General features: G+C 37.0%; 2 protein-coding genes across 2 annotated transcripts in view; one reads left to right on the top strand and one right to left on the bottom strand.

Moving 5' to 3' along the window:
- Positions 1-27,861, bottom strand: part of LOC118830320 (olfactory receptor 7A17-like) — a 57,592-nt gene that overhangs the window by 26,582 nt on the left and 3,149 nt on the right. The window lies entirely within an intron of this gene.
- Positions 591-1,529, top strand: LOC118847593 (olfactory receptor 7A10-like). Its single transcript, XM_036756137.1, has one exon. The coding sequence runs from the start codon at positions 591-593 to the stop codon at positions 1,527-1,529; it is 939 nt and encodes a 312-aa protein (XP_036612032.1).

Genomic DNA, 27,861 nt, shown 5'->3' with positions numbered 1-27,861 from the left:
AAATGTCTTTTTCCTGTCACAACTACTGTAAATACTTTCTCCAATTCATTGTTCCTTTTTCTTTTATTTCAATGTTTTTATTTTATAGATGTTTTTACCTTTATATAGGCAAGCACATATATTTGGCCCCAATTTATTCCTACCATTTGTTGAATTGAAAAAAATTATCTCTCCCTCCAAATTGAAATTATTTCTCTGTTCCATGTTCTTGTTTTTTTATTGTTCTGTATTTAATGTTTAACTCACAGGACATTTTGAACTTCAATGAATATTGTTATTCAGAAGAGATGTTTCATTTCATTCATAATTTACTAAGTTCTAAGTATGGTTAGTGGAGTTTCCTGGGATGTGAGACCTGGAAAGAAGCTAGACGACCTAGTCCAACTTTATTTTACATATGAGGAATTTGAGTCTAATAAAGTGGGAGTGAATTGCCTAAGATCACACAGGCATTAAGTGGTAGAACTGGAATTTAAACTTGAGTCTTCTGAGTCCAAATCTAGTTTTCTTTCTGTTACAAAAGTGTGAAGTAACTGTATTTCCATTTTAGACTCTAACCACATCTTTTTCCTTGTAGATACACCAGATGCATGGGACCAGAAAACCAAACATATGTGTCAGAATTCCTCCTCCTGGGACTTTCTGAGAAGCCAGAGCAGCAACTTCCCCTCTTTGGGCTCTTCCTGTGTATATATGTGGTCACTGTGGTTGGAAACCTTATCATCATGTTGACCATTGCCTCTGACTCTCATCTCCACACCCCAATGTACTTCTTCCTTTCTAATCTGTCCTTTGTTGATCTTTGTCTGGTATCCACTACAGTCCCCAAGATGCTGCTGAATATCCTAACACACAGTAACATTATTTCCTATGCTGGATGCCTTACCCAAATGTATTTTTTCATGGTTTTTGGTTTTTTAGATAGTTTTCTCCTCACTGTCATGGCCTATGACCGTTTTGTGGCCATCTGTCACCCTCTGCACTATGTCACCATAATGAATCCATGGATTTGTTGTCTCCTGGTTCTGATCTCAATGGCTATTTGTCTTCTAAACTCCACTCTTCACACTTTACTGTTGACACGGCTGTCCTTCTGTAGTGAACGTGAACTTCCTCATTTTTTCTGTGATATTAGACAGGTCACAAAGCTCTCTTGTTCTGATACCCTTATTAATGACATCTTAGTCTATTTTGAAAATGTCCTGCTTGGTGTTCTCCCCCTCACAGGGATCCTTTTCTCTTATGTTCAGATATGTTCCTCCTTATTGAGAGTCCCATCTCCTGGGGGGAAATATAAGGCCTTTTCTACCTGTGGGTCTCACCTCTCTGTGGTTTCATTATTCTATGGCACTGGACTTGGAGTATATCTGACTTCCTCAGCTACCCACTCCTCCTGGAAGGCCTCAGTTGCCTCAGTGATGTATTCTGTGATCACTCCCATGTTGAACCCCTTCATCTACAGCATGAGGAACAAGGATATAAAAGATGCCATGAGGAGAGTTATTAGCAAAATTTCCCCCTCTCATTGATGAGGTCTGTATCTAGCCCCAGAATGTGGCATTGATATTTAAAGTCAAAAGTCTAGGAGGCAGAAACCTTGAATCCAACCTCTGAAGGTCAAGACAGTCCAAAGATTATAGTTGAGGGTAATGTTTTCCTAGCTGTATGATCTCTTTTACTATTGCTCAGACTGTTTTCCTTCCTGGCACTGAGTTTATGGACTTTCTATAATGTTGCCATCTTGTTTTCCACAATGTGCTTTATTATAACATCTGCTTTTTCTAAATAAGCATTAGATATATAATTAGTAGACCTTGATTTTAATTTCTGGGTCATAACCTATGTGCCTTGGGCAAGTCACTTAATGCCTCTGAGTCTCAATATTTTCATTCGTATGATAGGGATTATGGGAACTGTTCTGTCCTGTCTATGGATCAAATGAAATAATGTATGGAAAAACATACTATACACTATAAAGTACTATAGAATTTAAGAAAGAAAAGAGCAATGGAGAACAGACAGTTGGGATCTTGTGCGTGGTCTCTCCACCAAATCAGATTGAACTCTATTATTTATTAGTTAGTGATCTTGGCCAAGTCCCTTACCCTTCTTAGCTCTACTTTCCTCATTTGTAAAACCAGGAAGTTTTACTACATGATCTCCAAGAAATCTTTTAGCTCTAAATCCTATTTGTCTTCTTCTAGTGACAAGGAGCTTACTACTACTACTTCATAAAATAGTCCAGGCCATTATTTATGGTCATCTCTCATTGATATGTTCTCCATGGATTGGTACCAAGGTTCTACAAGAATTGGTAGAAGAATTGTAAAGGATTCAAAATCTTGCTTCCAAGGGATATGGAGAACACACAGAAATCTGCAGAGACCTGAACGGTGTACCACAATTCTCTTTCTGCCAAAAACAGATAACTGTGATCTATACTCAAAGTGCAGGTTTGTCTGACTCATAGAAAAGAAGGAAAAGAGCCTTAAAGGTGCATCTCCACTCTGTTGAATATTAGGGGTAATGATATGTTCCTCTCAAAAGGAAAGGGAAATTCAGTTTTAAAAAGAAGTAAAAAAATGCATGTGAAGGGGCAAAGAAATATTGACATGTGAGGAGGTTAAATGTGGGGGAAAATGCCATAAAGGAAAGAAATAAGAACACTTGTAGATCATTAAGAGATATATGTTTCTTCTGAGAAAAAGGAAGCTGGATTCTCTAAGAGGGAAAAACAACTTCTCCCCCAAAATATGGATGCATGGGCACTGTCAAATGAGAAGTCATCCAGGAAGAGTCAGAAGCCAAAGAGGCAAATTGATACATTTGGTCACTTCCTGCTAAGAGAATTCTCTATGTCACATTCTCTCCCAATAGAGAGATCTATCTCCCCAGAGAATAGATCCAGGACATGAGGGAGAACTTTCCAAGATCCGTAGAAACCATTGATTTCTATACAGTGCTTGAGATTCACGTTGGCACGAATCTAACTGCCTGAAAGAATTAGGAAACAGTTGCTAAGAATTAGAAAATCTGAGATGGGACTAAATACAGGTGATGTTTTCCTTGTAGCCCGTGATTGCAGGCCTGAATTTCAGAAGAGAGGTGCTGATATTGGAAAGAAGTAGGAATTTAAGAAGGTGCTGTCTGAGAATAGAATTTGAATTTCTGGACCAGGTGAAAAATGTGGAAATGAAGAGCTCTTCGGCATGCATTGTATTACTTTGTATATGCTATGTATTTACCTACCAGTGTATATCTTGTATCGTCCCTGTGCAATATGAATTACAGAAGGAAAGACTTTGTTTTTGTCTTTGTATCTCAAAGCATCTAGTACAGTGTCTTGCACATAGTGAATTTTACTAAATGTCTGTTGAATTGAATTTATTTGAAATGTTAAAAATCTATTTTCCTGAAGATTTGCCAATCTAATCAAATGAGTTTTAAAGTGAAGATGAAGGGAGAAAACTACCTATACATGTACACTAATGTAGATACTGTAAAGAATATCCACAAGGTAGGACAAAGGCAGTGGAAATTACCAGAATTTCACAAGAAAAAAATGTAACTTCCAGAGTTGCTGGGAGCTGGAATGTTTGGCTGAAGAGGAAAATTAGGTTCTATCTCTGTGTCTCTCTCTCTGTTTCTGTTTCTCTCTCTCTCTCTCTCTCTCTCTCTCTCTCTCTCTCTCTGTCTCTCTGTTTCTCTGTCTCTCTCTGTCTCTCCCTATCTCTCTCTCTCCCTCCCCCCCCCTCTCTCTCTCCCCTCCCTCCTTCCTTTCTTCCTTCACCATCTTCTTTGGAATAGTAGGACTTTGTCCCAACTCCTTCTGTTAAGTGCCTCCCTGGGAGTGACTTTCCCCTCAGTCACTGATCTGCATTCCACCCCTTTGTGAGAATGGGGAAGAATGAAGATCTTTCAAACCTGCACTGAAAGAGTAATAGAATGGAAGATGTATCCAAGGTCAGCTACCTCAGAGGGGGCTTAGAGAAAAAACTTCTCCTATGACAAATCCTCCTTCCTTCCAGAAGTCCACTGCTTAGTTCATTCAGTCTAGATTGACAACCCCTTGCTCTTCTCTGCTTTGATAGAGGTTAAAAATATGCTTTAAATAAAAATCTCTTTGGCTTGTCTCAAGCTTTCAGCCAAAGAAATTCCTGGAGATTTAGAAAGAGGCTCTCTTTCTCTCTTCTATGTTCCAGGACAACACAAATCCCACTCAGATACTTTTTATCAACCCCATGGACATATGTACACAGAATGGACATTATCTTAAAGAAATGATTTTCCTTAGAAAGTAAACAGACTCTTTTTCTTATTAATTGTATTTAATTTCTTATGATATTTTATTTTCTCCAATCGCATTAAAATAATTTTTGACATTCCTTTCAATTTCTTTTTCTTCTCTTATTGCTATAGCTAGTATTTCTAGTACAATTTTAAATAATAGTGGTTATCATGGGCATCCTTGCTTCACCTTTGGTCCTATTGGGAAGACTTCTAGCTTATCCCCATTATAGATAATGCTTACTCATGCTTTTAGATAGATACTTCTTATCATTTTAAGAAAAGCTCTTTTTATTCCTATATTCTCTAGTGCTTTTAATAGGTGTAAGTGCTGTATTTTTTCAAAGATTTTTTTCTGCATCTATTGAGATAATCATATGATTTCTTTTGGTTTTGTTGTTGAGATGGTCAATCATGCTGATAGTTTTTTCTAATATTGAACCAACCCTGTAATCCTGGTATTAATTGCTCTTGGTCATAATGTATGATCTTTGCAATTTTTGCTGTAATCTCTTTGCTAGTATTTTATTTAAAATCCAGAAATTTGTCTATAATTTTCTTTTTTAAATTTTTTTTAAAATTTAATTTAATTTTATACACAAGGGCCAAAACACAAATGCAGTATAGAGAAAAGGACCAAAATATAGCATAAACTTAAATATTGAAATTTAAATACCAATTAAGAAAGAAAAAAAGGATGTTGTGTGTATAGCAGAATGTGAGAGAGGATTCAAAATATATAACAATAGATTTTCATTTCAAGAAAGCCTACATGATCAATAACACATACTCTGTTGAGAATTGTCCATCTTTGCTTCCTTGTGAGTTTTCTTCTGTTCTCTACTGGGCACTTTTTACTTTGTTCTTTTTTTTCCTCCCCCCACCTCACCCCTGAAGGCTACAATAAAGTTTAGATATGTTTCTCTGTAGCTGTAGATATATACATACACATATACATGTATACATATATACATATGTGTATATATATATATATATATATACACACATATATATGTAGATATATACTTTCCCAAACATACTCAACCCCTGATCTTTGTTTTTATATTTGTGGGTATTTCTTGTGTCCTACTCCTCCTGATTCCTCTACTTTACTTCTACTGACTACCTTGCCCTCCTATTACTTGCCTACCCCCTTCCAAGGATCCCTCCCCTATCTTCCCATTCCCATAAATCAAAACACCCTTCTATACTCCCCTTTTACCTATTCCCTCATTCTCCCCTCTAAAAATCCCACCCTTGTCCTCTCCCCTCTTTATACCCCTACCAATTTATTTCTTCTAAATTTAGAAGACTTTTATATTCTTCTAAATATATATGTATTGTTCCTTCTTAAACCCATTCCTGATGAAAGTAGGTTACCAGAACTACCAGCCCTCCACCCCATCTAATTCCTCTGTACCCTTTCTTCCTCTTTCACTTCTTTTCTATACAATAGTTACTCTTTTTAGCTCTTTCTAAATGGTTTTACTTTTTAAATTCATATCATCATCAGGTTTACCCCACTCTTTCTTATGAGCTGGCCAATTATTAATAAGAATCTTAGAGAGAAATTTTACATTATATAAAAGGTAAACAGTCTGTTCTTATGAATCCCTTATGGTCAGTCTTTGGTACGTACCTTATGTTTCTCTTCGTTCTTGTATGCCAAATATTCTATTAAGTTTAGGATTTTTTTAAACAACGTCTTGAAAGTCTGAGAGTTTATCAAAAGTCCATTTTCTAAAATTCAAGATAATACTTAAATTTGCAGGGTATTATATTTTTGGCTGGAGCCCCAAATCTTTTGCTCTTTGATATATTGTGTTCCAAGACTTGCAGTCTTTTAATGTCTCTGCTGCTAGGTCTTGCATAATTCTAATTGTGGCACCATCATATTTAAATTGTTTTAATCCTGATGCTTTTAATATTTTTATCCTTGAGCTGGGGGTTTCAGAATTTGACTATGATATTCCTATGAGTTTCCCTCCTAGGATCTCTTTTAAGTGGAGTTCGATGGATTTTTTTTTTCTATTTCTATTTCCTGGCCTTGTTCTAATGCTTCAGAACAATTTTCTTTAATTCTTTCTTCTATTATTGTATCAAGATTATTTTTTTGATAACTTTCAGTTAGTCCAATTATTTTTATATTTTATCTTATTGATTTATTCTCAAAATCTGTTGTTTTTCTTATAAGATGTTTCACTTTCTCTTCTATTTTTTCATTATTCATGTTTTGTTAATTATTTCTTAATCTTTTATAATTTCACTGGCTTCACTTTGCCCAATTCTAGTTTTCAAGGCATCATTTTCCTCCTTGAGATTCTGGATGTCCTTTTCTAATTGGTTGACCTTCCTTTCATACCCTTCTGGTTCTTCTTGGATTATTTTTATTTTTTTAGTTTTTCCTCCATTTCTATCATTTGATTTTTAAAATCTTTTTAAAGATCTTCTATAAATTCTTTTCGGGCAGTGACCATCTGGCATTACTCATTGGGGGTTTCTTTACTTCAATATCCTCTGAAGATGAACCCTGGTCATCTCTATTCCTGTAATATGTTTCTGTGATTGGATTCTTTCTCCTTTGCCTGTGCATTTTTTTTGTGGTAATAGCTTGATTTTTGTGATCATCTCTAGTCCTGGGGTATGGGAAATGGTGCCTCTTGCCCCAGATATTCAGTTCTCCCCTTTAGTCTGGAACCAAAACCAAATGTCCAACCTCCTGTAAGTGCCCACAGCCAGGGGATTTCTGCCCCGCTGCTTCTTCACTCACTAAGTGTGTGCTGGTTCCTTCTTGCCCCCACTGCTCTTTCAGCACAGCAGTGATTTTTCTTACGAGCTAGATCTCAAAGCATCATAGCCTCTTCCCACCCTGGGCAATTCACAGTTGACTGACTTAGGTCTCTACCCTAAATCGACTTTGAGGTGACAGAAGTAGGTTTTGTGGAATGCTGGGTTCTTTTCTTCAGGCTTAGTAGAACACCACACAGCCTACTCAGCCCCTCATGCATTGTCTTTTCCCATTCCCTGTATTCCACAGTTCTCTGGCTCTGAAGTACAGAGCATTTCCATACTAATGCTACTGCAGTGGGGGTTGATTTCTTTCAATTGGAGTTTTGATCTCTGAGGGTATTGGAAAACTGAGTTGTGTTCTATTTCAAGCCCAGACACTTGTCTTTCTTTGTTCTCTTGGTTTTCTCTGCCCTCTTACAGAGATCTTTTGTAGCATAGGAAAATGTCATGGCACAGGCTACAGAGGCCCAAGCAAACTTCCACACCTTGGACCTGTATCTCCTTAGCACCAGAAAGAAAGAGAGGGGACTGGAATGTGGGATTGAGTTTTGCTGCAAATCCATAAGATGTCAAGCTAGTTGCTGGTAGCATGGTGGAGAATAGGGCACTGGTTGAGCTTGAGTTTGGCCTTAGTTTACTAAAGTTGGTTTATCTTTAGAGCATAATTTCAATTTTGGAGAGCTCTGATAGTTCGTGAAGATCAGAGAAAGCGACAGTCTTCCATCTTTGTTGGTCGTGTGCTATTATCATTAAGGTCATGATTATCAGTGGAGGCAGAAGGTTCCTGTAAGAAGTGTTCCATAACAATAGTCCGGGTGCAGTGGGTGATGCAAGTTTTTTATTATCGCTTACCAATTCTGATTAATTTACTCAGGTAGCCTGGAGGCATTGAGAGTAGAACACTCAGGAGTGTAGGGTGTGTTCAGGGAGGACTGGTACCTTTGGTGTGATGGCTGCCTAGTCCTTTCCAGGGTTTCTTTCCACCTTTGGTGTCCACCTGTTCTACCCAAATCTCACATGTGGCTCCAACAGGCTGGGGCATGTGCAGCGGCCACACTCTGGTAAACCATTTTGGCAGATGGACTGAATGAGGTTGAGGGTAACCAAGGGGTCTCAAACACATTGGTGAGTTAGGGTGGTATCTACCCCAAGAATATGAAGACTTCCCCTGGTGGAATGGGCAGATGAGAACAATTTGTTCCAATGGCCATGAAGGCAGCTGAAGCAGGCACTGTGGAGTGCTTAGAGCTTGGTTAGACATAGAAGATGCCAAGGTCATCCCCTGCATCTTGAGCCATCCCCAGTTGTCCTGATTCTGTCTTGGCACTGCACTGTGATGACTCTGGTGGAGAAAGTGAGGCCGACGACTTTGTGCAACTCTGCCTCGCTTAAATACAACTTACGCACGAATAAAAAAAAACCCACTAGACTTGGAGTCAGGGAAATGTATCCTACTCTAGACACTTATTTAGCTATGTGACTCTGGGCAATTACTTAACTGCTTTCTGTCTCAGCTTATGAGTCTAACTTATAGAATACTTAATATCAATAATAATAGCTAGAATTTTATAGTACTTTAAGAAAGCATTTTATAAATAGTGTTTCATTTGATCCTTGCAACAATACTAGGAGGGAGCTTTAATTGTTAGTCCCATTTTACAGATGAAGAAACTGAGGCAGAAAGCAGCTAAATGAATTGCCCAGAGTCATCCTTGTTTTAGACCAGATTTAAACTCAGGACTTTCTGCCTAGGTTCAGAACACTGCCCACTGAACCCAAATTCTCATTCAGAAACTTGGGGACTCAATGCATTTCAACAAACATTTAATGTACAAATGCTATGAGCAGAGCCCTGTATTTGACACCAAGGACATGCAGAAATTTTAAATAAAACGTAGTCTAGACATGTTGGGTAGTTATACCAATACATAAATCAGACTTTTTAAAAGCCATGGAAGTGATAGTTTTTGTAGGTTGTAGGAAGGAGCATTTGATAAAATATCTAATACTATTTTTGCAGAGAAGACAGTGAAATGCAGACTCAGTGGTACGTACAAGCATTAGGAACTATATAATCTCCTGATTCCATGGTAGTCATTATGGTAGTTAGCTTTATATAGTGCTTGGTATTTTGCAAAGTAGTTTACAAATATTATTTAATTAATATTAATGTAATGTTACTTTAATATATTAATTTAATCCTCAAAAACTTTTGTGAGGTAAGTGCCATTTTTAGTCCTCATTTTAGATGAAGACACTGAGGCACAAGAAGTTATGTCACTTGACTCAGGACACACAGGTAGTACGGTGTCAGACATTGGTCTATGCCCAGTTTCTGCCATACTATGTTCCAGTTTTCCCAGTAGTTTTTTTTTAAATAGTGAATTCTTATCCCAGAAGCTGGTGTCTTAGGGTTTATCAAACAGTAGGTTATGATAGTCACTGACTACTGTGTCTTGTGTACCTAATCCAATCTATTGATCTACCCCTCTATTTCTTCTCCAGTACCAAGAAGTTTTGGTGATTGCTGCTTTATAATACAATTTAACATCTGGTATGGCAAGGCTGTCTTCCCTAGAATATCTTTTCATTAATTCCCTTGACATTCTGGATCTTTTTGATGAGTTTAAGTTTTCTTATTATTTTTTCTAGTTCTATAAACTAATTTTGATAGTTTGATTGGCATGGCACTGAATAAGTAAATTAATTTAGGTATAACTATCATTTTTTATCATGTTAACTTGCCCTAATCATGAGCAACTGATATTTTTTCAATTATTTAGATCTGGCTTTATTTATGTGAAAAGTGTTTTGTAATTGTGTTCATATAGTTCTTGGGTTTGTTTTGGGAGATAGACTCACAAATATTTTATAATGTGTACAGATATTTTAAATGAAATTTCTCTTTCTATCTTTTGTTGTTGGGCCTTGTTAGTAATATATAGAAATGCCAATGATTTATGTGGGCTTATTTTATATCCTGCAACTTTGCTAAAGTTGTTTACTATTTCAAGTAGTTTTTTACTTGATTCTCTAGGATTCTCTAAGTAAATCATCATATCATCTGCAAAGAGTGATAATTTATTTTCTTCTTTGCCTATTCTAATTCTTTTAATTTCTTTTTCTTCTCTTACTGCTAAAGCTAACATTTCTAGTACCAAATTGAATAATGGGGGTGATAATGGACACCCTTGTTTTATCCCTGATCTTATTGGTTATGCATCTAGCTTATCCCCTTTACATATAATGCTTGCTGATGTTTTTAGGTAGATGCTACTTACAATTTTAAGGAAGACTCCATTTTTCTACTCTTTCTAGTGTTTTTAATAGCAATGAGTGTTGTGTTTTGTCAAAACCTTTTTCTGTATCTATTGAGATAATCATATGGTTTCTGCTAGTTTTGTTGTTGATATGATCAATTATGCTGATAGTTTTCCTAATATTGAACCAGCCTTGCATTCTTGGAATAAATCTCACCTGGTCATTGTGTATTATTCTCATGATAAGTTGCTGCAATCTTTTTGCTAACATTTTATTTAAAAATTTTGCATCAATGTTCATTAGGGAAATTGGTCTATAATTTTCTTTCTCTGTTTTGACTCTTTCTGCTATAGGTATTAGTGCCATATTTGTGTCATAAAAAATTTGGTAGGACTCCTTCTTTGCCTATTTTCCCAAATAGTCTATAAAGTATGGGAATTAATTCTTCTTTAAATTTTTGATAGAATTCACATGGAAAACCACCTGGTCCTGGAGATTTTTTCCTAGGAAGTTCATTGATGGCTTGCTCAATTTCTTTTTCTGAGATGGGGCTATTTAGGTATTTTACTTCCTCTTCTGTCAACCTGCAAAATTTATATTTTTCTATATATTCATTCATTTCCCTCAGGTTGTCACATTTGTGGGCACACAATTGGGCAAAATAATTCCTAATTATTGTTTTAATTTCCTCTTTATTGGAGGTGAATTCACCCTTTTCATTTTTGATACTGGTAATTGGGTTTTCTTCTTTCTTTTTTAAAATCAAAATGACCAAAGGTTTATCAATTTTATTGTTTGTTTTTTTTTATAAAAGCAGCTCTTACTTTTATGTATTAGTTCAATAGTTTTCTTGATTTCAATTTTATTAATCTCTCCTTTGGTTTTCAGTATTTCTAATTTGATATTTAATTGGGGATTTTCAATTTGTTCTTTTTCTGGCTTTTTCAGTTGCATGCCCAGTTCATTGATCTCCTTTTCCCCTATTTTATTTGTCTAAGCATTTAGAGATATAAAGCCTTCTTTAAGAATTGCTTTCGTTGGGGCAGCTAGGTGGCACAGTGAGTAGAGCACTGGCCCGGGAGTCAGGAGGACCTGAGTTCAAATCCAGCCTTAGACACTTGACACATGTACTAGCTGTGTGACCTTGGGCAGGTCACTTAACCCCAATTGCCCTGCCAAAAAGAAAAAGAAAAAAAGAGAATTGCTTTTGCTGTATCACATAAGTTTTGATATGTTGTCTCATTATTGTCATTCTCTTGAATGAAGTTATTGTTTCTATGATTTGTTCTTTGACCCACTCATTCTTTAGGATTAGATTATTTAGTTTCCAATCAATGTTTAGTTTATCTTTCCATGGTCCTTTATTAAAAATAATTTTTATTGCATCATGATCTAAAAATGATCCATTGACTATTTCTGCCTTTCTCCAGTGGACTGTGAAGATTTTATGCCCTAGTACATAATCAGTTTTTGAGTATGTGCCATGTATGGCTGAGGAAAAGATATATTCCTTTCTAACCCACTTAGTTTTCTCCAGAGGTCTATCATATCTACCTTTTCTGAAATTCTATTCACCTCAACTTCTTTCTTCTTTATTTTGAGGTTAGATTTATCAAGTTCATAGAGGGGGAGATTAAGGTCCCCCACTAGTATAGTTTTGCTGTCTATTTCTTCCTGTAACTCCCTTAACGTTTCCTCTAAGTATTTGTATGCTATACCACTTGGTGCCTATGTTAAATAATGATATTGCTTCGTTGTCTACGGTGCCTTTTAGCAGGATATAGTGTCCTTTCTAATCACTTTCATGTAGATCTATCTTTGCTTTTGCTTTGTCTGAGATTAGGATTGCTATCCCTGCTTTTTTTTTTTACTTTAGCTGAAGCATAATATATTCTATTCTTTTACCTTTACCCTGTGTTTATCCCCTTGTTTCAAATGTGTTTCTTATAAACAACATATTGTAGCCTTGTTGTCTGTAATCCATTCTGCTACCTGCCTCTGTTTTATGGGAGAGTTCATGTAATTTATGCTTTTCTACCACCTCCTTACCTCTTCTCCTAGCACCATCTCTTTACATCCATTAATTATGTTTTTTATAATCATATCAGTTACCTTATACTGACACCCCCAGTCTATGTATATCCCTTTCAATTGTGGTAATAACTGTGATATTCTCAAGACTGACATATATACATATACACATGTATATGTATATATATATATATATATGAAATCCATTAATCATGAGATATTTTGCATATCCATTAAACAAACCCGTACAGTACCAAAAACCCCACATCCATGACTTAAGAATATAAATGTATTGTACAAGACATACAAGTATATAGTACATTAATATATTTTCCTCAAGCATATAAGCTTATATGCTTAGATGTTATGTAGGGTCTTATATGCTAAGGGTTTATATAGGTATGTAATTGTGCATTAAAATATCTTATGATTAATGGATGTAAAGAGATGGTGCTAGGAGAAGAGGTAAGGAGGTGGTAGAAAAGCATAAATTACATGACATGATGCCTCATAGAGTCTTTAGCTTCTACTTGCCCAATTCCAATTTTTAATGTATTATTTTCTTCATTTAGCTTCTGGACCTCCTTTTCCATTTGGTTAATTTTACTTTTCAAGGATTCATTCTACCATGAAGGATAGTTGCCCTGAGGTCCTAACTATTTAAATTTACTAAATACATGAAATTATATTATTACTATAAATTAATCTAGGAATAGCATATCTTAAATACATAAAACTATTACATTACATAATACATTGATATCATAATTTTACATAAGACATTAGTTGTTGAGTTACATAGACATTCCAGTCAATGATTTACGAACCTAGCATATCATCACCATCTGTAATACATTACTCCCCACCTCACGAGAGATCACCATCCTGCCATCTTATAAAACAGTATAATCCTATATAAGGATGTAAACAATTTGCCCTTATTGAATAACAAGGTTTTTCACTCCTGTTTACCTTTTTATGTCTCTCTTGAATTTTGTATTTGAAGATCAAATTTTCTGTTGAGCTCTGGCCTTTTCGTCTGGAAAGTCTGGAATTCCCTTATTTCACTGAATGTCCATCTCCTTGCCTGAAAAATTATGCTGAGTTTTTCTGGGTAGTTGATCCTTGATTGTAGTCCAAGCTCCTTTGCCTTTCAGAATATCATATTCCACTTCTTCCTGTCTTTTAGAAGCTGCAAGATCCTGCGTGATCCTGACTACAGTACCCCGATATTTGAATTGATTCTTTTTGTTTGCTTGCAGTATTTTCTCCTTTTCCTGATAATTCTGGAATTTGGCTACAATATTCCTTGGAGTTTTCAATTTGGGATCTCTTTCATGGGGTGATTGGTGGACTCTTTTGATGACTATTTTACCCTCTGGTTCTAGGACCTCAGGGCAACTATCCTTCATGATTTCTTGGAAGATACTATCCAGGCTCTTTTTTTTCATCCTGCCTTTCCAATAGGCCAATAATTCTTAGATTGTCTCTCCTGGATCTATTTTCCAGATCAGTTGTTTTTCCAATCTGATGTTTCACATTTTCTTTTCTTTTTTAATTCTTTAGATTTTGTTTGACTGCTTCTTGATGCCTCATAGAGTCTTTAGCTTCTACTTGTCCAATTCCAATTTTTAATGTATTATTTTCTTCATTTAGCTTCTGGACCTCCTTTTCCATTTGGTTAATTTTACTTTTCAAGGATTCATTCTCTCCATTTAGTTCTGAACCTCCTTAACCATTTCAGCAATTTGACTTTTTAATGATTTTTTTCTCACTAGTGAATTTTTTCCTTTTTTTCTTTTATCTCTTTAATTTGGTTTTTAAAATCCTCTTTGAGTCTTCCAGGAATGCTTTTTGGGCCTGAGATCAGTTCACATTCCCTTTTGAGGTTTCAAATGTGGGTATAGTGTTAATATTATTTTGATCTTCCCTGTCTCCATAAAAAGAATCAATAGTCCTCGGTTTTCTGGATTGCTTCTTCATGTTGGTAATCTTTTTCATGGCTTTTAAAGTGGATCTCTGCTTCTGGGCCCAGGGGGCTCTGTCCCTAGCTTCTTGTGCTGGGAACTGTTGGCCTGTTTACTGGCTTTGTGTGCTATGGTCTCTGGTTTCCTGAGGTGTTGGGGAGGAGTGGTCTGGCTGCTGGAATTCTCCTCCGCCCCTGGGGCTGTGCTACAGCATGGGTGTTCTCAGCATTTGTCAAATTTATATTACCGTTACAAAGCTCAACATTGAACATTTGTTCAACTAATCAAACTTCTGTGATAATTCTATTTAAATCAATTCAATTCATAAAGTATCAATAATTTTTTTAATCATTCTAAATCATCTTTGGGAGGAATTTGGTGTAGTGGATAGAGGTGTTTTGTTTAGAAAGTTTTGGGTTTGAATATAGGTTTTCATACTTACTAGCTTTGCATCTCTGGGCAAGTCACTTAACCTATCTCAGCCTGAGTTTCTGAATCAATGAAATGTTGATAATAAACCCCATATTACATAGATTTTGTGATGATCAAATAAAATATATTTAAAGGGGACTAACAACCTAAATATCTATATGCATATTTTATTGCTAGTTTTTCTATTTTTATTATTACTATAATTATATGATGTTGTCCAGAAACCACCCTAAATTGCCAAAATGATAGATATTGGATTGCCACATGGTAGGAGTTTTCCTATGACCCTTTCTTATGACCCTTCCTTATTGACCTTTGCCCTTACCTTGGTAGCTTTTTTCTGTCTGCTTTGATATCTTTTCTTTGGATCCATGTTTCCCCACTTTTGTACCTGCCCCCTACTCCAAAGGAGTTCTGATTCTCCTTTTCCTGAGGCAGGTTAAGTGGCCTCTCTAAATACCAAATCCTTGGAAATGATACTCATTCTAAAACCTAGTTCTTCCTTTATGGAAGACTTCTCTCATGAGAGCATTCATTAGTGGTATTAGGTGGTGTAGGAGATAGAGCACTAAGCCCAGATTCAAGAAACCTAGGTTGAAATCTGGCCTTAGACTTTTACTCACTGGGTAACCCTGGGCAAGTCACTTTACCTCTGTTTGCCTCAGTTTGCTTATCTGTAAATTGGGGATAGTAATAGTATCTACTTTCAGGATTGTTGTGAGGACTATATTGTTCAAAATAAACAAAACCAATGCTACTAAAATTAAAAGAGAAGCAGGTGGTAAAGGGTGGGAAAATATTTGCAGCAAATTTCTATGATAAATGGCTTATTTCTAAGGTATACAGGGAAATGGTTCTAAGAATAGAAGCCATTCCTCAAATGCTGAAGTGTCAAAGATATGAATAAGTAGTTTTCAGAGGAAGGAATCTAACTTCTCAATAGCATATGAAAAAAATGCTGCAAATATTTAGTAATTATAAGAATTCAAATTGAAGCAACTCTGAAGTTCCACCTCCCAACAATCAGATTGGCAAAGGTAACAAAAAACACATGATGATACCATAAGCAAAATAGGAGCATTAAAGTGATGTTAGTGGAGCTATGAATTGATTCAGCCATTTTGAAAAGCAGTTTAGAAAATTTTCCCCAAAGCCATTAATGTGTGTATGCCCTTTAACCCAGTGAAACCACTACTAGGTCTATAACACAAAGAGATCAACGAAAGAGCAAAAATATTTATATGTCTAAAACATTCATATCAGTTTAGTTTGTGGTGGTAAAAACTGAAAACTGAAAATGTGACCATTTATTAGTAAATGACTGAAAACTAATATATATGAGTGTGATGGAATATTTATTGAATTGTGCTATAAATGGTGTTGAAAGGGATTATTTCAGATACACTTGGAGTCAATTGTATGAACTGATTCAAGGTGAAGTGGGCAGAATCATAAGAACATTCTATACAAAACAACAATATTATTAGAACAGTCAACTTTGAAAGCCTTAGATATCTGTTTGATGCAATAACCAACCACAAATCAAGAGGACTCATGATGAAACAGGCCAGTTACCTCCTGATAGAAAGGTGATGAACTCAGAACATTGAGAAACACTGGGGGCAAGGGTCAAGGCCAATCTAAAAAATTGTTTTATCTGTGTTTGTAAGAGAGGATTTTGGAATGGGAAGAGGTGAGAGGGAGCTAAGGCAGATCTTCATTTGAAAAATATACATACATATGTATATATATATAAATATACATACATACATATATAATTAATGAGAAAATATAAAAAGTCAGAGAAGTAGTTTTAAAAAAGAAATCTCAGAAGGGATAGAAGAAGCAGGGAGAGTAAGCTAAGTGCAGAAGGAGTTGCAAGAAGCCAAAGGCTAGAAACAGAAGCCTTTCATTTGAGATAGCTGATACTTCAGCATCTTCACTGAAAACTTTCTCACTGAAAAAGAGCCATTGCTTTGATGATTGTTTGTGAAGTCTGTGGAGCTGCTGACTCCTGCAGGTCAGTAAAGAGAGTGGAATCCTAACGTCTGTGAAGAGCTATTAGGCCTTATTGCTCTTGAATGGCATCTACTGCTGTAGAGAGGGCAAGCCTCTCAGGGAGGAACTTAATTGCCCTCTCACAGTCTCTCTAGAGAGAACGGTTTCTTAACATGGATTCCATGGATCCATAATTGTTCCAGCAATACATTTCAGGTGGATTGTGAACTTTCATTAGGAAAAAAATTACATATTTATTTTCACTAACCACTCATTGAAATTTAGCATTCACTTCAATTATGAACTTTGGCAACAAAAATCATTTTAAAAAAAGATTCATGGGCTTTATCAGAATTCCAAAGAGATTTTTGACACAGAAAGAGTTAAGAAATCCAAGTTAGAGGGAAGAACAGGGGGGAAAGATAGACAATGCATCTATTTTTACTGCGAGTTGTGCTTTACCATGAAAGGAGTTTTTGAGTTAAATGGATAAATTAGCATCTCTTGTTATTTTCAGAGTTTGCAGGTTCCCCAGATTAGAGGAACTTCTTGTCACTGAAAGTGAAAAATATCTTTTTTTACTGCTCTGTTACGGGTGACTGGAGGCAAACTTAGACCAGATCCTTAAACTCTTAAATGTGGTATTACAGCCTCCACTGCTTTTGGAATTCCCATTCTTTAGCTAGATTCTGGAACCCCATAGCCTAAAAACTATCACCTCCTTCCTCTAACCAGGAAACCAGGGTTCAGGAACTTTCCTCTGAGGTCACATAGGCAAGCATATTTCTATCTCTCCAATGTCCTCAATTAAAATTCCTTTTCATGGACCACTGTAAGGAGTGATGCTTCCTGATAAGAGTCTTTTCTCCCAAAAGTCAAAGGCAACCACACTTTGCAAAAGAAAGCTACAGAGACTTAATAAGGTATCTATTGTCTTCTCAAGAAATTACCAAGAGGCGTGTATACTGGATCTGGGGATATGTTCATCAAATACAAAATAAAGGGTTTTTCTCCCATATAAGTTGATTAAGTTCATCTGATAGCAATCCCTTGATAAAATCCTTTACACTAGGATTATAGATTTTGTCAAATGCCTTGATAATATCCAAACAAACAACAATTATCTTGTTTTATTTTCCTTTTGAATAAGTTTTTATTAATAACTTCTGTCTCTTACATAATTATGGCTCTTCCTAATATCATTACACAGCCCTTGAGAGAACCATCTCATATAAGAAAGTGCTTTTACAGACAAAAAAAGCAAAAGAAGAGGAAAAAAATCGGCACAACTGATTAATAAATTGAAAAAATCCAAAAAGATTCAGGAAGAGTCTGTTGTAGTTCCACGTTCTCAAATTCAACAGGGTCCTCTGCCTCATCAAGTGTCATCATTTTATTATTTTTCTCTTGCAGTATTTATTCATAGAGCCTTGGTTTCATTTACTACATCGGGAGGCCTTATTTTCCTTTACTGTTAATATTTTCCTTATTGATTTATCCATTTATGTTCGAAGCCTTACAGTTTTCTTCTTCATGAGATCTTTGATAATTTTAGTATTTTTCCTCTTATTCTCTCCTGTGGCTTACTTTCTTACTCGCTCTCATCTGATGGTGATATTTTTTTAATTTAATTTAAATTTATTTATTTAACATATTTGGTTTTCAGCATTGATTTTCACAACAGTTTGAATTACAAATTTTCTCCCCATTTCTACCCTCCCCCCCACTCCAAGATGGCATATATTCTGGTTGCCCTGTTCCCCAGTCAGCCCTTCCCTCTATCACCCCCCTACCCTCTCATCCCCTTTTCCCTTCCTTTCTTGTAGGGCAAGATAAATTTCTACGCCCCATTGCCTATGTATCTTATTTTTTAGTTGCATGCAAAAACTTTTTTTGTTGTTGTTTTTGAACATCTGTTTTTAAAACTTTGAGTTCCAAATTCTCTTCCCTCTTCCCTTCCCACCCATCCTCCCTAAGAAGTCAAGCAATTCAACCTAGGCCACACGTGTATCATTATGTATAACCCTTCCACAATACTCATGTTGTGGAAGACTAACTACATTTTGCTCCTTCCCAACCCATCCCGCTTTATTGAATTTTCTCCCTTGACCCTGTCCCCTTTCCAAAGTGTTTTTTTGATTACCTCCACCCCCATTTGCCCTCCCCTCCATCATCCCCCCTCTTTTATTTTTTTTTTTATCTTCCTCCCTCTTCTTTCCTGTGGGGTAAGATACCCAACTGAGTATGTATGGTATTCCCTCCTCAGGCCAAATCTGATGAGAGCAAGGTTCACTCATTCCCCCCTCACCTGCCCTCTCCCCTCCTCCCACAGACCTGCTTCCTCTTGCCACCTTTATGCAAGATAATCCACTCCATTCTATCTCTCCCTATCTCCCTCTCTCAGTATGTTGCTCTCTCATCCCTTAATTTCCTTTTATTTCTTTTAGATATCTTCCCTTCATCTTCAACTCACCCTGTGTCTGCTCTCTCTCTTTTACATATATATATATACACACACATATATATACATACATACATACACATACATACATATACACATAGATACATACATACATACACATTCACTTCTATATATACATAAACATATATATATATATATGTATATCTATATGCATATTCCCTTCATCTACCCTAATACTGAGGTCTCATGAATCATACTCATCATCTTTCCATGTAGGAATGTAAACAAAACAGTTCAACTTTAGTAAGTCCCTTGCAATTTCTGTTTCTTGATTACCTTTTCATGCTTCTCTTGATTCTTGTGTTTGAAAGTCAAATTTTCTATTCAGTTCTGGTCTTTTCACTGAGAAAGCTTGAAAGTCCTCTATTTTATTGAAAGTCCATATTTTGCCTTGGAACATGATACTCAGTTTTGCTGGGTAGGTGATTCTAGGTTTTAATCCTAGCTCCATTGACCTCTGGAATATCACATTCCAAGCCCTTCGATCTCTTAATGTAGAAGCTGCCAGATCTTGGGTTATTCTGATTGGGTTTCCACAATACTCAAATTGTTTCTTTCTGGCTGCTTGCAGTATTTTCTCCTTGATCTGGGAGCTCTGGAATTTGGCGACAATATTCCTTGGAGATTTCTTTTTGGGATCTATTTGAGGAGGCAATCGATGGATTCTTTCAATTTCTATTTTGCCCTGTGGCTCTAGAATATCAGGGCAGTTCTCCTTGATAATTTCTTGAAAGATGGTATCTAGACTCTTTTTTTGATCATGGCTTTCAGGCAGTCCAATAATTTTTAAATTATGTCTCCTGGATCTATTTTCCAGGTCAGTGGTTTTTCCAAGGAGATATTTCACATTGTCTTCCATTTTTTCATTCCTTTGGTTCTGTTTTATAATATCCTGATTTCTCATAAAGTCACTAGCTTCCACTTGCTCCAATCTAATTTTTAAAGTAGTATTTTCTTCAGTGGTCTTTTGGACCTCCTTTTCCATTTGGCTAATTCTGCCTTTCAAGGCATTCTTCTCCTCATTGGCTTTTTGGAGCTCTTTTGCCATTTGAGTTAATCTATTTTTTAAGGTGTTGTTTTTTTCAGTGTATTTTTCAGTATTTTTTTGGGTCTCCTTTAGCAAGTCATTGACTTGTTTTTCATGGTTTTCTCGCATCCTTCTCATTTCTCTTCCCAATTTTTCCTCTACTTCTCTAACTTACTTTCCCAAATCCTTTTTGAGCTCTTCCATGGCGTGGGACCAGTTCATGTTTTTCTTGGAGGCTTTTGTTGTAGGCTCTATGACTTTGTTGTCTTCTTTAGGCTGTATGTTTTGGTCTTCTTTGTCACCAAAGAAAGCATCCAAAGTCTGAGAGTGAATCTGGGTGTGCTTTCGCTGCCTGGCCATATTCCCAGCCAACTAACTTGACCCTTGAGTTTTTCAGTGGGGTATGACTGCTTGTAGACTAACGAGTTCTATGTTCCACATTTGGGGGGGAGGTGCCAGCTCTGTCACCCCAGCACTCCTTCTTCCCCAAGAACCCCAGCCCGAACTGGGCTTAGATCTTCAGCAGGCTCTTCACTCCTGCTCTGATCTGCCACTTAATTCCTCCTACCAGGTGGGCCTGGGGCCAGAAGCAGCAGCAACTGTAGCTGCCCCGCCTCTGCTGCCCCTGGGGCTGGAAGCCGAACCGCGAACTCCTTCCACTCCCGCAGCTTTTCCCACTAACCTTCTCCGCAGTCTTTGGTGTTTGTGGGTTGAGGGGGTCTGGTAACTGTCGCAGCTCACATATTCAGGGCGCTAGGGGCCCCATCCGCCCGACTCCAAGTTTGGTTGTTCCACGCTGCTCAGGCTGGGCTCTGCTCCACTCCGTTCCCAGCTCCCAGCTCCCAGCTCCGTGTGGAATAGACCTCACCCAGAGACCATCCAGGCTGTCCTGGGCTGGAGCCCTGCTTCCCTCTGCTGTTCTGTGGGTTCTGCCGTTCTAGAATTGGTTCAGAGCCATTTTTTATAGGTTTTTGGAGGGACTCCGTATGGAGCTCATTCTAGTCCCTGCTTACCAGCCGCCATCTTGGCTCCGCCCCCTCTGATGGTGGTATTCTTAAGAGCTAGATCTCAAAGCATCATAGTCTCCTCCCACCCTGAGCAATTCACAGTTAACCAACTTAGGTCTCTACCCTAAATGACTTTTGAGGTGACAGAAGTAGTCTTTGTGGAATGCTGGATTCTTTTCTTCAGGCTTAGTAGAATGCCACACAGCCTCCTCAGCCCCTCACACATTGTCTTTTTCCATTCCCTGTATTCCACAGTTCTTGGGCTCTGAGGTACAGAGCATTTCCATACTAATGTTACTGCCATGAGGGTTGATTTCTGTCAATTGGAGTTTTGATCTCTGAGGCTATTGGAGAATGGAGTTGTGTTCTATTTCAAGCCCAGACACATGTCCTTCTTTGTTCCCTTGGTTTTCTCCTGTCCTCCTACAGAGATCGTTTGTAGCATAGGAAAATGTTGTGGCACAAGCTACAGAGGCCCAAGCAAACTTCCACACCCTGGAGCCTGGATCTCCTTAGCACCAGAAAGAAGTAGAGGGGACTAGAATGTGGGATTGAGTTTTGTTGCAAGTCCATAGGATGTCAATCTAGTTGCTAGTAGTATGGTGTAGAATAGGGCACTGGTTGAGCTTGAGTTGGGCCTTAGTTCACTGGGTGTTTTTAACTTTCTTTTGGCTTCTTGGTGCATGGAAGCAGCTAAAGTCACTTTATCTATAGAGCATAATTTCAATTTTGGAGAGTTCTGATAGTTTGTGAAGATCAGAGAAAATATCAGTCTTCCATCTTTGGTGGTCATGTTCTATTATCATTAAGGTCATGATTATGAGTGGAGGCAGAAGGTTCCTGTAAGAAGTGTTCCATAACAACCAGTAACCATAGTCTGGGTGCAGTGGGTGATCCAGGTTTTTTACTATCCCTTATCGATTTTGATTTATTTACTCATAGAGGCATAGAGAGTAAAACACTAGACTTAGAGTCAGGAAGACCTATCCTACTCTAGACATTTACTTAGCTATGTGACTCTGGGCAATTACTTAACTGCTTTCAGTCTTAGTTTCTGAGTCTAACTTACAGAATACTTAATAGTAATAATAATAGTTAGGATTTTATAGCACATTAGGAAAGCTTTATAGTGTTTCATTTGATCCCTGCAACAGTCCTGGGAAGGAGCTTTAATTGTTATTCCCATTTTACAGATGAAGAAACTGAGGCAGAAAAAGGCTAAATGAATTGCCTAGAGTCATCCTTGTTTTGGACCAGATTTAAACTCAGGACTTTCTGCCTAGGTTCAGATCACTACCCACTGAACCCAAATTCTCATTCAGAAACTGGGGGACTCAAAGCATTTCAACAAACATCTAATGTACAAATGCTATGAGCAGAGCCCTATACATGACAACAAGGAAATGCAGTAATTTTAAATAAAACGTAGTCTAGACATGTTGGGTAGTTATACCAATACATAAATCAGGATTTGAAAAATACATGGAAGTAAGAGGTTTTTGTTTTGTAGGTTGTAGGAAGGATCATTTGATAATATATCTAATGCTGTTTTTGCAGAGAAGATGGTGAAATGCAGAGGTATATACCAGCATTAGGAACTACATGATGTTCTGATTCCATGAGTAGCCATTATAGTAGATAGCATGTATATAGTGCTTGGTATTTTGAAAGTAGTTTACATACATTATTTAATTAATATTAATATAATATCTTACATTAATATATTAAATAATTTAATCCTCAAAACATTCTGTCAGGTAGGCACCATTTTCAATCCTCATTTTAGAAATGAAGAAACTGAGGCACAAGAGGCTGAGTTGCTTGACTAAGAACACACATGACTGAACTCAGATCTTCCTGACTCTAAGTCCCATGCGTGTGAAAACAGACAAATCCAAAAAGATTTTGACGGTTCAGACCATTGAATTATTTCTAAGATGAAATTCAGTAGGGACAAATGTAAAGTCTTATATTTGGGTACAAAATTTCAATTTACTAAATACAGAATGGGAGAATCATAGAGAACAGATGGTCTGAACAAACAATGTGAATTCAGCGATATGATGTGGCAACTGCCAAGGCTAATGCAATACTGGGCTGCATTAAGAGAGGCATAAGTTGCAAGACTAAGGATATGTCCATCTCTCTTTACTCTCCTCTCATTTGACCTCATCATGAATATTGGTTCATTTTGGACACCATGGTTCCAGAAGGACATTGACAAGTTGGAGAGTATGCAGAGAAGAGCTGACAAGATGGTGAAAGGACTTAAATCTATATCATATGGGGACTGATGGATGGCACTAGGAATTTTTTGCCTTTTTAAGGGAAGACTCATTTGGGGAATAATAGCCATTTTATAGCCATTTGTTATTTATTTTAATAGCCATTTTAAAGTATTTGAATGGCTGTCATATGGAAGGGGGATTGGACCTGCTCTGTTTGGCCCCAGAGAGAAAACTCACAATGAAACATTATAAAACTATCCATTATAAAACTTGAAGCATAGAAGAAAAGATCTGTTAAGTATATTATAGAAGGGATTACTCCTTTCAGGTATGGGATAGTCTCTGAGGTCTCTTCCACATCCAAAATTCTGTGATTCTCTCATACTCAATGAATGAAATCACCAAAAGGAAATACTAAAGATGCAAAAGGAGGGTGGATGGGATTGGAAAATAAAAAGTTCAAGCAGATGTCAAGTGAGTGGAAGTATGCCCTTACTACTATAATATGATACCCATGCACTGTGATCTATTTTAGGAACTCATCTAATTCTTCTTTCTGTCCAAGCAGCCCTTAGTGCATATGATGACAAAACTACTTCTATTTATGCATCCAATGATGTTTCATTCAATGCTTTCTACTTTGTTTCTTGATTCTGGCACCCGAATTTCTTTGCTAGAGTATATCTTAATAACTAGTGATTCGCCACTCCACATTTTACATATGCTGCTTCTTTTACATTGGCCATCATTTTCAGAGCCATATTTTAGTCCTGGATTTTACCCTACCAAGTCTCATGGAAACCTGTGAGATCAAATTTGCCTCTTTGTATTAATATCTCCATTTATCATTTTTATGGGCCATACTTTTGCATTTCCAAATTGACATCTGAGAAAACTAGTCTTATTTTTTCTTGAGTTAGACTGAAATTCTGAACGTTTTAATTGCTATTGTCCCTATTTTGTGGCAATTTTCTTTCATATATATCTTTATGGTTAGACACATAGTCATCCCTACTCCCTTCTTTTTGCTTTTCCTGTATAACCTCTGAGGATACTATTAGTAACAATAAGTAGCAGTTGGAGGGAAGTAGACTTTTACTCAGTCTGATGAAGAATTTTGTCGCAATGAAAACACTCAGTCAAATAGTGAGAATGGCCAATTACTGGGTCAGAAGTTTCCTCTAACTGAAAGAGTTCAAGCAAAAGATGGATGGTCACTTTTTTAAAGGATATTTTAGACATAAAGAGGATGATTTCATTATTGAAGAAGTTTGGGTAGAGGACCTCCCAGATTTCTCCTATGAGTTTGGAATTCATAAAAAGAGAGAGAGCCAAGGAGGAGTCACTTCATATCAAGCACACACGAAATGTCTATATAGTCCCTTGTATTGAGTTAGGTGCTTTGGATACAAAACCAAATATGTGACAGTCTCCACCCTCTAACAGTTACTTTGCACAGGGCCAGGGAAAATTAAGATGTACACAAATAAAGAAATATTATACAGTAAATTTGGTGGGATTAAGGGATAATGCTAACAATTGGGGAAATCAAGAATTCTTGTTGGAGTTAGCCCTTGAACTCAGTCATAAATGGAGCTGGGAATTGAAGATGTAGAGATGAGTATGGGTTCCCCTCTCTTCCATGCCTGGGAAACAGCTTTTGTAAAGGCTCTGAGGGGAGAGATGTAGAGGGGAGAGATCATTACAAGTGGGTGAGTTTGACTGGAATGTAGAGTATTTGGGGGGGTAGTTATGTGAAATCAGACTAGGAGCATATACCGGACTTGGATTATGAAAGGTTTTAGATGTCACAGGAGATGAAATTTTATCCTGGCTATATTAGGGAGCACACGAAGCACCTTAAGCAAAGCAGTGAAATGGTCAGATCCATGTTTGGGTATTATGATGACCAAGATGATCACAAAAGCAATTGGATTTTGAACAGATGTATTCATTCAATGTCTCATTGTCAAATGGAACTGATCACAGTTTCTCAGAGGCTATGTTATCAGAGCTTCCAGGTCCAACTAAACTAGAAAGACTTTATCTATAGCATCAGGCAAAGGACATAGAGGCTCATCATGAGAGGGTTGGCCACCATGTGGTGAATTTTTTTTCACCACAGCAAATCATAATGACCATCTTCAAAGACATGAAAGAGCTGGGACATAGAATCCCAATGAAGAAATCCCATTTTGTTTTTCTCTCTTATTTTCTTTCTTTCCTATAGCCATTTAATATTTCACAGTTTACAAAACACTTTCATATTCAATATTTGATTTGCTGTACAGAGAACAAAACATTGCAGGTTTTCAGGGCAGGTATTCCTTTTCCCATTTCAGAAATGATGAAATTGAGGGCCAGAGATATTAAGTGACTTGGTCAAGGACACACAGCTAATAATGCTAGGCTGAGGACTAAATCCTATTATTTCACTCCATCTCCAGCACTTTTTTCAGCTGGAAAATATTGTGAGGAAGCAGAAGGTGTTCAATCAGATGCAGTTGTGGTGAAAATATCAAAAATAGAGACATGAAGAATTAGATAAATGTCAATTATAGTCAATAAGACCAGAGATTCTTCGACTAACATTTATTTTTTTAAAATTAGTTTAAATTCATTTATTAAGCACCTAATAAAATGTTCTAAGCAGTAGGGACACAAACCCAAAACAAAACAGTCGCTGCTTTCAAGATGCTTGCATTTTAGTAAGGGAGTAGTAGCCAGGTTCTTTTGTTATGAGAAATGAGAGGGAAACTAGGCACGGCAATAAGAGGCATTTCCAGGAGCAATGACACTATTGATTTGATAACCGTTCCATAAGAAGCAGAAAGGTAGCAATGGGACATAGAGAATGGCGAAGAAGATGACCAAGGTGGCAACGTTTCTCCTCGCGTGCTTGAGCCCATTCCCTGCCAACTTGTCTAGCAGATTCCCTCAACTATTATCTCCTTTTTTTTTAAAAAAAATTATTTTTAGTTTACAAACTCGGTTCTACATAATTTTGAGTTCTAGATTTTCTCCCCTCCCTTCCCAAGACAGCATGGAATCTCATATAACTACCACAAATAACTTCGCATTGAATTAATTTATACACTAGTCAAGTTGTGGAGAAGATTATGACCAATGGAATGAATCATGAGAAAGAAGAAACAGAACAAAAATAAACCCAAAACAAAAACAAAAGAGAAGAAAAAAAGGCGAGCGTGTAGTGTGCCTCAATCTGCATTCAAACTTCATAGTTCTTTCTCTGGATGTAGATAGCATTCTCCATCGTGAGTCCCTTGGAGTTGTCCTTGTACCTTGTGTTGCTGAGAAGAGTGAAGTCTGTCAGGGTTGGTCCTCACAGAATCCACATATCTGTGGTTGTGTACAACGTTCTCCTGGCTCTGCTCCGCTCACTCAGCATTATGTCGTGTAGGTTTTTCCAGGTTGTTACGAAGTCCATATCATCCTCATTTCTTATGGCACAATAGTATTCCATTACCTTCATATACTACAGCTTGTGCAGCCATTCCCTTTGATTTCCAATTCTTGGCTACCACAAAAAGAGCCGCTATAAATATTTTTGTACATATGGGTCCCTTTCCCTCTTGTGTGATTTTTTTGGGATACAACCCTAGAAGTGGTATTGCTGGGTCAAAGGGTATGAACATTCCTATGGCCCTTTGGGTATAGTTCCAAATTACTCTCCAAAATGGCTGGATCATCTCACAACTCCACCAACAATGTAAAAATGTTCCAGTTTTCCCACATCCTCTCCAGCATTTATCATCCTCCTGCTTTGTTATTTTAGCCAATCTGACAGGAGAGATGTGGTATCTAAGAGTTGTTTTGATTTGCATTTCTCTAATCAGTAGTGATCCAGAGCATTTTTTCATATGCCTACAGATAGCTTTAATTTCTTCCTCTGAAAACTGCCTGTTCATATCCTTTGACCATTTCTCAATTGGGGAATGGCTTGTATTCCTATATATTTGGCTCAGTTCCCTGTATATTTTAGAAATGAGGCCTTTATCAGAGATACTAGTTGTAAAGATTTTCTCCCAATTTTCTGCTTCCCTCCTAATTTTTGTTGCATTGGGCTTTTTTTGTGCAAAAACATTTCAATTTAACATAATCAAAATGATCCATTTTGCATTTTGTAATGCTCTCGATCTCTTGTTGGGTCATGAATTCTTTTCTTTTCCATAAATCTGATAAGTAAACTATTCCTTGCTCTCCCAAAGTGTTTACAGTATCAGCTTTTACTCCTAAATCATGAACCCATTTTGACTTTATTCTGGTATATAGTGTAAGATATTGGTCTATGCCCAGTTTCTGCCCTACCATTTTCCAATTTTCCCAACAG

Source organism: Trichosurus vulpecula, chromosome 1 (genome assembly GCF_011100635.1).
Source record: "Trichosurus vulpecula isolate mTriVul1 chromosome 1, mTriVul1.pri, whole genome shotgun sequence".
Classification (NCBI taxonomy): domain Eukaryota; kingdom Metazoa; phylum Chordata; class Mammalia; order Diprotodontia; family Phalangeridae; genus Trichosurus; species Trichosurus vulpecula.
This window is presented reverse-complemented; position numbering and strand designations above follow the sequence as displayed.

Excerpts from the sequence above, each read along its gene's own strand:
- LOC118847593 (XM_036756137.1), top strand. The coding sequence starts at position 591 with ATGGGACCAGAAAACCAAACATATGTGTCAGAATTCCTCCTCCTGGGA.